The following is an 11,870-nucleotide window of genomic DNA, read 5'->3' as shown; positions in this document are numbered from 1 at the left end:
CATATATGTAAAAACATATATACATACACATATCAGTCAGTGTTTATAATATGTTTGAACCTGATTTTCACTGAAAATTATATCCTAAACTTTTTGATATTATCATTTTTATAAAACACAATTTTAAGAAACACTATGCATGGTTTTCTCTCATTTTGGTGAGCCATAATTTATTTAGCCAACTCCATACTGTTGCACATTTTGCTTATTAAATCTTTAATATCTGCCTAATGATGTGAACTTTTAATGACATTAGAAACAACTAAACCCAAAATTAAATGAGTTAGATTAGATTTATATTTAACTTTTAAATTATTTGGAGTAGCAACATCCTTATAACATTGAATCTTCCCAAACACACAGTTGGTATATGTCTTTATTTGTCTATTCATATTTTATTTTATATCCCTCAACAAAGATATGTAGTTTTCTTCACATAGTTTCAGCAAATTTATTTATGCTTATTTGTACCTTGTGGTTTGGTTGCTATTTTGAAAATATTGTATTTTCTAACTGGCTACTGCTGATATTGGGAAAGCTATTGTAAATTATTTTTTAATGGGTCCTTAACCCTTCCTTTTTATTTTTGTTATATTTTTATGATATCTATGAATAATAATACATTTTTTTGTGTGATATTTTACAACATTTAGACAACAGCTACTTTTCATTTATTATTGCATTGGCCAGAAATTCTAGGACACTTTTTTATGATAGTAGTAAATGAGATCACGACTGTGCTTTTTCCATGTTTATGGGAATGCTTCCAATGCTTTACTATTGGGATGTTTTGCTCTAATTGGAATTAATTGCTATCTGTTAACACGATAAGCGCAATATCCAAATATCCTTTTATTCCTACTTTACTAAGAGTTTTAATAAGGAATTGATGTTAAATTATTTTAAGTAACATTTGGACACCTCTCAAAATGACTATAGAGCTTTTCTTTGATCTATGTTTGGTATGGTTATGTGAATAGACATATATGGGAAACTTATCAGCTGGTAGTATATTGTTGTTATACAAATAGTCATATATGAAAAACTTACCATTTAGTGGCATGGTAAACTTGATTTACTGATATTTTATATAAATGTCTTACATCGCTATTCATAAGTTAGATAATCTGAAGTTTTATTTTCTTATGCTATCTCTATCACTTTTAGTGTCAAGCTTATCACACAATAAAAGCCTTAAGAAGTCCTGTAGGAAAGAAGTCTCTTCAACTCTGTAGTCCTAGAATTTTCAAAATTATTTGATTATAAAATCTGATTTTTATATTTCTTGATGATATTAAGTAAAAAGTCAAATGATAGGGAGAAAATATTTACAACCAAGTGATTAATAGTAAAAATTTATAATGAAAAAAGTAAATCAATACAAGAAAATCTATCTTATAAGAAAATCAACAAAGAACCTGAAGAAGAAATGTACAAAAGAAAAAATCTAAATATTTGAAAAGATTCTCAGTGTCATTAGAATGAAACCATTTATAATTTTTTAAAAAATGAAAAAATTTTTGTTCTCTTGAGAAAAATTAAAATGATTGTAAATATCTAAGATTGGCAAGGATGTGAGAAAAGCAGTATTCATAACTATAAATAAGAACAACCATTTTGGGCAGATATTGAGCATTATTTATATTTTAAAAAGAGCATATTGTTTACATGAGTTTTTCTATTGCTTCTGTAACAAATTACCACAAACTTAGTGACTTAAAACAATGAATTTATTATCTTACAGTGCTGGAGGATAGAAGTCCTAAGCAAAAGATGTTGGCAGAGCTGGTTCCCTCTGGAGGCTGTAGGGAAAAATCTGTTCCTTGCCTTTTCCAGCTTCTAGAGGTTGGCCTCATTTCTTGGTTCATGGCCCGACGTCACATCAACTTTTTCTACCCACTCTGCTTCTGTCATCCACATAACTTTCTTCTTTTGACCTTTTGTTTTCCTCTTCTAATGACCCATGTGACTGTACATAGGGCCCACACAGATTATCCAGTATACTCCCTACCTCAAGATCCCTAATCATACAAGGTCACTTTTGCCATATGAAGTAAAATTCACAGGTTCCAGAGATTAAGGCGTGACTATCTTTGGGGATGGAAGAGGCATTATTCAGCCTGCCATGTCGTTCTACCAAACAAGTATACTTTATATTTGACCTAGAGAAATATTTGCACATATGCAATAGAGATGTATGCACAAGGATATTTGTATTGGCGAGAAAAACAAATTAATACTCAACAACAGATAAATAGCTAAATAAAATAGAGTACAATTATAGCATAGAGTACTAGGAAGCATTAAATAAGTAAGCTTTCAATGTATGTATTGGCATGAAACAGTGTTGTTTCATAAGGGACCGTCAGTTGGCATTATCCATTTATATTTAAAACTGGATATATTTTATATCTGCACTTGGACAAATATAAATACAGAGAACAGGAGTTCTCTCTTGGACAAGAACTGGACCTGGAGTAGAAAAGAAGGTGACTTCATATTTTACTCTCTATATTTTATACTATTCGAATTATTTTTTAACAATAAAATGCCATTACATGTTATTGTATATAACAAAGTTCACTGTAAAAAATGCAAAGGAAATAAATAGAATTGCAAGTAACTTTTTAGAAAAAAAAAAGGCCATGAAATTGCAAGCAAAACTATGCCTCAAGTAAGGCAGGAAAAGTTTTATTGGATTTATTTCAGTTTAGCTATAAAGTGAAATGAAACTGCCAAAGCAGAGACTTAAAATGTGCAGAGACTTACTACCAAGTGCTGATTTACTGTTGTTCTTTATGTATTAACTAAAGATTCATTGTTAACTTTGAAAATGATGAGAAAACAGGAAAGTAGTCTTTAAATACAGAGTCCTGTGAAAGCAGAGGGTTTGAGGATACTCCAGGGGTCCTTGGGTTCAGAAAGCAATACTTTTCTTATTACATGTAGTACAGTTTGATCTATTTCACTTCATCAAGTGGAAGGCGGGGGGTGGATGAAATGGGTGAAGGGGTCAAAAGGTACAAACTTGCAATTGTAAAATAAATAAGTCCTGGGGATGTAATGTACAGCATGGTGGCTATAGTGAACAATACTATATTGCATATGTGAAAATTGCTAAGAGAGCAGATCTTAAAAAATCTCATTACAAGAAAAAAAACTAACTAAACTGTGTATTAACATATGTTAGCTAGACTTATTGTGGTGACCATTTTGCGATTCATACAAATATCGAATCATTACGTTGTAAAACTGAAACTAATATAATGTTATATTTCAATTACATCTAAATTTTTAAAAATGCTATTTGAGACCCATTAATGGGTTGTAACCTGTGGATTGTAAACACTGGTCCACAGTTGAACCTCTTAAGGATGCCATAGGGCTGTTAATGATCATGCTCAACTTACCTATGTAAACTCATTTCCAAAGGGCTCACTGCACCTATAGGGCACATCACTTTCCAAAGGGCCCACTGCACCTATAAGGCAGACACGCTACAGCCTTTCATGCATCCATGTCTTTGCAAATATCACTCCTCTCTGGGATGGTCTTTTCTACCTCCTTCTCCATCTAGTAAAATGCTCCTCCTGAAGTCCTTACTTCATGGCCTATTTCCTAGTTCTATGTGGCCAGGCAGTTAGCTGTGCCTTCTTCTTTGCTCTCAAGCCATTGAAAATTGAAAATTTTTCCTTTTGTTAATGTGATACATTCACAGAATTTACAAACTCTAATAGAGTTACAAATAGAACAAAACACGCCCACCAAACTTCATCTCCAGGTCTCCATTTACAATTTCTTTCATCATTACTTCTACATTTTATTCCTTATCGATAAAGAACATGCTTATGCTGTTGTGTTTTTCTTTTTAGTTTAGATGCTATTAAGTAACTTCTTATGGTAGAGTATGAATATTTAGTTATTTTTACTTCCCTCCTTTTCCTCCTAATGGTCCTCCCTCCATTATGGTCATATAAATTTTTTTTAGTTAAATTAATGTTCAGTATGTAGATGATTACAATTACTAATATCATTTACCTTGGGTTATATTTTTCTTCTTGTATACCTTAAATTCTTTTTAGATTAATAAATACTTTTATTATTTGTTTCAGGAGAAGGTAACTTTTAGGCAAACACCTGAAAGAAGAGGAGGGAACCATGGGGATACTTGGGAGAAGAGCATTCCATACGAAGCCAATTTCTCATTCAAAGGCCCTGGGGTGCAATTGTGCTGGGAGTGTTTAAGACACAGTAAGATAGTCAGTGTGGGTAGAGTGGAGTGACAAGAGGAAGAGTAGTAATTGAAGTAGTAGAAGAGTTAGACCAGGCAAAGTTATGGCTCTGTAGGCCACGGTGATGACTTTGGATTTTATTCTGAGTATGATGGGAAGCCAATAGAAAATTCTGAACAGAAGGATGACATGGTAAAACTGTTGTTTTCACAAGATCACTTAGATCGTTGTAGGGGGCAAAGGTGTCATTATAGCAAGAGTATAAGCAGGGATGCCAACTGGGAGGCTATTGAAATAGTCCAGGGAAGAGATGATGGTAGCTTGGACCAGAGTTGTAGCAGTAGAGATGATATAAACCATTTGAATTCTGAATATACTTTGAAGGTAGAATTGAAAAAATTTGCTAAGAGATTGAATGAGAGTGTGAGACAAAGAGCCCATGAATTCTTATTTTCTCCTTTCTCTGTAATAAAGAAACTGAGGATCAAGAACTTCAGTGACTTGTGCCAGGCTACACAGCTAATTAGAAGCAATTGTTATATTGCCTGGCACATAGTGGGCAATATGACAATTGAAATGAGTTTCACTTCCTTTGTGGTAGAGATATCTAGGCTTCAAATTCAGTGCTATTTTCAGAATCCTGTCCCATTATTTCCATGAGTTAAAACTCTACATGTTTATTTCCATCAATAATCAATTAACTAACTAGCCAGCCAACAAATTACCAAAAGTATTTATGGGTGTTCCCTTTGTTTCCAGTTTCACGGAAACAAAAGAGGTAACTAATGCTGGTTATAATGACATCAACAACAAACATTTACTGAGTGACTGCCATCTACAGCTACTTTTCACACAATATCTCATTTAATCCTTGTAACAGCCTAATGGGGACTATATTACTATTACTTCCACTTTATAGATGAGGAAATAGAGGCTCAGAAAAGATAAAATCATTCCCAGAGCCACATACAGTAAATAGTTAAGCCAGTATTTTTACTCAGCTCATCTTAGAAGATATAATTCCTGTGTCAAAAGATCTTATGTGTCAAAAGATCTTAAAAAAGCAGTCCATCTTTGTGCTCTAAAAATCAGAAAAGGGGGAGATTAATATAGAATGTAAGTTTGGTTTTGAAATATGAGTAGGATTTAGACAGTGAATTAAAAGGAGAGGGAATCCTAAATGATGGGAATGGGAGGGGTACTATTGTCTGATCAAAGGCCTAGAGGTTGAAGTGGATGTCACTGTGAGGAGTCAGAGAGAAGTCTGGCCTGGCAGTATTAAAAGGTTCCGGCTGAGACACGGGGTCACACTTCTAATTCCTGGTCTATCCAATGATACTCAAAAGTTTCTAGTGGAGAAATCTTCTGTTTTCTATTGATATAGAGTAGAGACCAATCTAAGGCCTTTAGAGGCACTACATGCCCTCACTTTTAGGGAGCCCCCCACCCCACATCATTAAAAATACTAAAATGCACTCATATCTCACATTAGGTATAATTTATATATAATATACATAACAGGATTTTACAGCGTGCCCTGTTTAGTGTCAGATTTGCTGAGTCCTAAGTCAATAGATACTACCTTCCAAACTGAGGTATGAGATGGCTATGTAAAACTAATAAAAGAAGGTTTCAAAAGACCAATGTTTTGACTCTTTAACCTTTCACCTGCATTGAGGGTATAAAAGAGTCAAGAATTTGGAGATTAAGGGAGAATTTTTAGTGAGAATTGTTGGTGAGCCTTACCCCCTCTGCCTTTAAGGATATGGGGCATCTGCCCCTCTCACAGCAAGTCTAGAGGGAGGGGCTTTAAGGAGACCATTCAGAGAGGTTAAATGTTTTCCCCATAGTTTGAGCAATGCAGTGGCCTGGGGTCTAATTTATACCCCAGAAATCTAGAATGTGAGAATAGTTGGCTAGCTCTTGACCATGGAACTAGGGAAAATATGCTGCATGGGTGGCCATGCCCTCAGATTGTGTTTACAGAAAAAAGGCACAGGTGTTTCCTATGGACCAGAGGCAAGTTGCTTGCATGGCACATCTGGCATAGATCACCTGGTCAATGTAAAGGGTCAATTGAGTTGCTAGATTCTCAGGAGAAGGAGGAGAAAGAAACCTGGGAAAAATCCCAATGACTGGTGGAGGGTCTCCAAAGAACCCGAGTGAGCATCCCAACAGAAAAAGGGTCAGCTTTTCAGTTCCTCTCTAATGCCAACTCCTGATGACGTGAATCAGTGTGCCCTTTTTTCTCTTTCTTCTTTTTGTCCTTCAGCCATGGTTATCCAAATGGGAAAGGTGTTTAATTGTAAAAAATGATTAACGGAGGCAGCTAACCACATGCTCCCCCAACACATGGAACAAATTTAAGGGAAACCAAAGTAAAATTGCTTTATAAATACATCTCAAGTCATGCTTGTTCCACAAATGGTTATGCATTTTAGTTAAATTTAGTTGACAGTTACATGTTGTTAATTATTGAATGCTTGCTAATTTTGATTACATAGATTTTTTTCATATTTTAGAAATAACACTTTATTTTACTCTCTTATCTCAAACACTTTCATAGGGTCTTAAAAGCCTTGTGTATCCCATAGTACATAATGGGTTAAATGGCCATGGGATGCATGGCCAAAAGATCTCTGGGCTTGGATTCTGAAGGTGAGTTCAAGTCTAGCTCTAATATTGAGATTTGTGACTCAAGGGAAGTCAGTTCTCCTTTCTGGGCCCTGGCTTTCTTATCAGTGAAGCAAGAAGCCTTGACTAGTTGGCTCCTCCTGTCCTGATTGATTCTAAAACTCACATCTCTGGATTCCATTGGTAGCTTGTGGAGCTTGACATATAAGTTTCTTTAAATAAATATTTATTTGCTTAAAGAATAAACTAATGATGGCTGAATTCCACTCTAAGAAATTCCAACTTTACCCTTGTATCTCTTTGGAACAGTAAGGTACCGAGTTGTCTTTGGGTCAGAAGAGGGATCTGCTCCTCCCCCTGAGGGATAAGCAGGCATGGCAGACAATCCTACCTTGTTGAGGGTGTTGAGAGCTGCCTGGGCTGCTGTAAGTGCTGGCTCTGCTTTGGCCAGGTCTTCCTCACAGTCCTTCTGCTTTTGCTTCACCTCCAGCATGATGAGGGCCACCTTGTGCTCCTCCTCATCCACCATGGCTTTCTCTCTGCTCACCTTTTCAGTCTCTACACCCACCACCTGAATCAGCTTGTCTGCATCTTCATTCTTCTGCTTCAGTTCCACTTCCTGAGTGGCCAGCTTGGCTTTCAGATCATCCACCTGCAGCAGAGGAGTGCCAGGCTTACAGGGAGTAAAGGCATTTCAGACATGGCCCTGGAGATCTGATTCTACAGAGCAGAGAAGCATACCAAATCCTAATGTGATGGTGTAAAACTAAGTTCTCAGCTCCTCCAACTTTCAGAAAGGAAAGGAATAATGGACTTCCTCTTCCTCTCCCCTCTATAGTCAGCATGGTGGAAGATTCTAAGCAACACATACACTCACCTTTCTCCTTGATGCCCAAATAACTCCAGCTGTTCCTTACTGACATTGGTGCCTATGTCATAAAAATACATGTGCCTAACATAATTCTTTGCATATAGGAGGCCCTTAATAAAAATCAGTCATTATTTAATTGAAATTGGCCATTGTGGAGTATACCAAGGATTTAGCTATAAAAAGTGAGTGTACGCTGTGCATCCTGAGAGACTGAATATATGAACAGACAGTGGCCAGACCATAAATGAAAGCAGAACTCTGACTTACAATCTGCAGAAACCTGCTCAGGAAACCAACCATTACCTACAATAACCAGTTCAGGATGTCAGCTTGCTGTAAGTCAGACTTGTAAGAAATAAGACTACCGTCCAGGTAAAAATTCAGGAAGACAAACAATAACTTCTGTAACAGTTGACCCAAAATGGCCAGAACTTGATTAATAACTGACAATTTCTTTAGTTTTTATCTCTGCCTCCAATTTAGGGCAAACCAGAGAAAGTCAAACATACTCCCCTGACCAATTGCACAGGATGCCCCACTTCTAGTTAGCCTACCTGCAGCTTCTGCAGGCCACAGTCTTTATCGGGGCATACCTGAAGACTTTCTTTTCTTCCTACCATAGAGTTTTCCTACTCATCTTTCTGCCTTTGTGTCTCAGCCAAAATGCAAATGATTCCCTTGCTAGAGCAGCTCTGAATAAAGAGCTTTTGCTTGTTCTCATTTGGTTGGTCATTGTTTGTTTTCACATTCCTTATAGCTGACCAAGTTTAAGTGGGACAGCAAGAATTCCAATGGTCCAGATCAGTGGGGTTCCCCAACCAACTTCCATGTTCATATGCATTTTGGAAGCAGTAATGAATCGATGGTGATATCAGCACCTAGTAAACTATTTCTCTGATCAGCTGGAGAAAGAGGAATGGTTTCTTATGTACATTCAATTTAGTAGAATGTGGTGATTTGCAGAGTGAGGTCCATGGACCAGCAACATCAGCAGCACGTGGGTAGTTGTTAGAAATGCAAATTCTCAGACCTACTGAATCAGAAATTCTGGAGGTGGGGCCTCCCAATATGTGTTTTAACAAGCTGTCTGGGTATGCATTCTGATGTATGCCTAGGTTTGAGAATCATTGGCCCAGTGTTATGCCCCTTTTACATGCAAAGAGAAGACTCAGATTTATTTATTTCTGGAAAATGAAAAAGCCATTTGTATTTGCAATATGGCCCATAAACTTTATATTCCAGAATGACCTCTTGTCTTTTATTTTTCTGCAGTCTATTTTATGCAACACCCAAGATTACTTCAGAGCTCCTGGAACACATCAAACAGATTTAAAAGCTTTATGATGCAAAATACATAAGGGGAAATATAAAACGAAAGCTTAGACGCTGCTGATAACACCCTTTTCATGGTAGATCAAAAGAAAAGAAAAAGAAAGCAAAAAAAAAAAAAAGAAAAAAGAATGCTCTTTAATTTTGTATATTCATAGAAACTGAAGACTTTGCATTAACCTCGAATGGAGGCCTGCTCCCTAGAACACATCTTATATCCCCATGTTATAAGGTTAATCCATTTCCATCTCCCATTGTTCAGTTGCAGAGTTATTTCTACAAGGACAAAGATGCAATTGTAAATCAAAATGATTGAACCACATACTCACTCCAGTCAGCAAACACATCAGTAACTTTTTGTTTCTTTTTAAATCTTGGGAGATTTGAGAAAATTGAAGTAGTTTTTTCCTTTGTTGTTGTTGTTATTTGTTTTATTGATTGCAGATATGGCTTATGACCTCAGGCCCAAGGTAAGTAATCACCTACATGGTGAATGGGAGCTTTATTGCTTTTAAACTGTGACATGGATTAACAATGAGGGTCCGGTCAGTCAGAATTAGGCCATTCCCCACAATGCTCTGGAGACGGCATAACTCAGATGTATTTTGTGGCTCTTTAGCAATACAGCAGGACACTGAAATAGGTTACTTAAAACTTGTTCTTTTCTCTTATTTCCTTATTCAGAGCATTTGAACCATAATCTGGATCTCTTCTAATTTAGACACTCCCACATCTAGATAGGAAGAATGCTATGAACACCAAAGAGACTCCTTCCCTCAGTTTTGCTAGCCCCATGAATATTGACCATGTGTGGTAAGTGGGAGGATGTTGACTGAGAGGGGTAATGACAAGATGGTGGTGGGAGACTGTCCCTTTTTCAAGGATCAGGCTCATGGTGCTAGAAAGAGAGGTCAAACTTCCCAGAACCTTCTCCCCAGAGTTCCAGAAGGAGAGGCCTAAAGACATCTTCCTTCTTAACTCTGAGTTCACACAGTTATACAACACTTTCTGATATAAATTTGGACTTCAAGCAGGCTCTCTTCTTAGATATAGATGTTTCCATCTACGGTAGATATTTGTTATGTCCGCATGACCAATACAAAGTTTTTATCCCTGTTCTGATAACATAGTTTAATTTTCCTTTGGTGAATTAACCCTTCCTAGTCCTTGAAGTTTAGGTGCAGTTGACTCCAGTGATTGTTGTCATTTGATCCTGGCTTAGCCAAAGAGTACTCAACTCACGGAAATTAGTTCAACTATGGGCAAACCAATGACCCAAAGAGGCCAATTAGAGCTTGACCTTTAACCCAGGAACTCGATGGAAAATACTGGGAAAGAGACACTCCTTTTTATACTGGAGTTGCAAAGAGGACAGAATACAAGTCTGAGGTTGCCTGCCTGAACAGGAATATGTAGTGAGTATCTAGTACTGGCCCTGTCCAAATTAAGCTCTATCCTGTATTTTTCAGTTATATGAATCAATTCATTTATTTTTATTTTGGTTAGTTGGATTTTGGTTACTTGCCATCAAAAACGTTCATAAATATATCACATAATCTAAAATTTTTCTCTCTTTCTCTTCTCTTCCTTCCCTTCCCGTCCCTTTTCCCTCCATTGTCTTGTCATTCCCTCCCCTCTGGTCCTTTCCTTTTTTTTATTTTTTTTTCTTTTTGCTAAGTGAATTTGAGTCCGTTTTACTTTTTCACTTGCAACCAAAAGAATCCTGATGAATACATCATTGTATTAACTGTCAAATTCAGGTAAGTTTGGTGGCCTGAGATTATCTGAAACCCTAAGATAAACTGATTTAAAAGTTTTCAGATTGACAGACATGTGGATTAAATCCATGAGGAGTGGCCTATAGGCCTTTTGTGAACATTTCTTCAATCCAACAGCCCTACTTCCTCATGAATACATCTGAGATAGATACAGAAGTGAGGATGGCAGTGGATTTTGAAATATTAGTGAGAGAAAAAGTGAGACCCAAGTCCGAGACTGGACCTCTGACTGTATTAAGAGAGAGAAAACAATTTTTACTGTGAAGACCAGCTGAAGCTGAAGCAGGCAGATGGTGCCACCTAAAGACCCAGCAGGACCAGCTATCTATGATCAGAACCAATGGGAACTGGAGGCCTATACCTTGATGTTTCATCATCTGCTTCCTGAAACCTGACATTCCACAGAGATGAGGAGGAAAATACCCTTCAGAGGGAAACAGCCCAGAAGTAGATTTAGAACTTTGAACTACCCTCCAAAGACTAAATAAATTTTTAACCTGAAATAATTGAGTCAGCCTGAAATGCAATATTAAGAGCTTTCTACTGTTAAACTAAAAAATGGATCCAGAGATAAATTAAATTCAGTTATAGAAAAATAGTTACATTTTCGACCAGTTGAGTTTAAGCATGAGATTATATCTAAAGTTTGCAAACTTTAGATTACTATACTTTACTTTAGACTACTATACTTTAGATTACTATAATAATTGTTAATTATTGTCATTATTACCATCATCATTACTACTTCTAATACTACTATTATTGCTAAATAAATTTGGAGTCTGAGCCAGAGCTGTGAGATTCATTTAGTCTACTCCCATCAGATTATGAACACCAAAAGTGGTCATAATTGGGTAGTAGGATACTGATACAATATACTTCAAGTCATTATCCTTATACCAGATTATGATGATGTGCTTTGGTCCTTTCTACCAAAGAAATGATTCCAGATGAAGGGTTTATATCAGGGTTAGGAACACTAAATACCATTTTTATAAGAAGAAACATCATTATAATGATCAATAA

The 11,870-nt window shown here is 36.5% G+C and overlaps 1 protein-coding gene across 1 annotated transcript in view; it reads right to left on the bottom strand.

The window, feature by feature from the left end:
* The window catches only part of DNAH9 (dynein axonemal heavy chain 9), a 327,356-nt gene that overhangs the window by 85,284 nt on the left and 230,202 nt on the right, over positions 1–11,870 (bottom strand). The window contains exon 49 of the mRNA XM_023529851.1: positions 7,258–7,518. Within this exon, the coding sequence (XP_023385619.1) occupies positions 7,258–7,518 (261 nt within the window). The remainder of the gene's footprint in view (positions 1–7,257; positions 7,519–11,870) is intronic.

The sequence above is a fragment of the Pteropus vampyrus genome, unplaced genomic scaffold (genome assembly GCF_000151845.1).
Source record: "Pteropus vampyrus isolate Shadow unplaced genomic scaffold, Pvam_2.0 Scaffold44, whole genome shotgun sequence".
NCBI classification, from domain to species: Eukaryota; Metazoa; Chordata; class Mammalia; order Chiroptera; family Pteropodidae; genus Pteropus; species Pteropus vampyrus.
The sequence above is the reverse complement of the archived record's forward strand: the minus strand, read 5'-3'. Positions and strand labels throughout refer to the sequence as shown.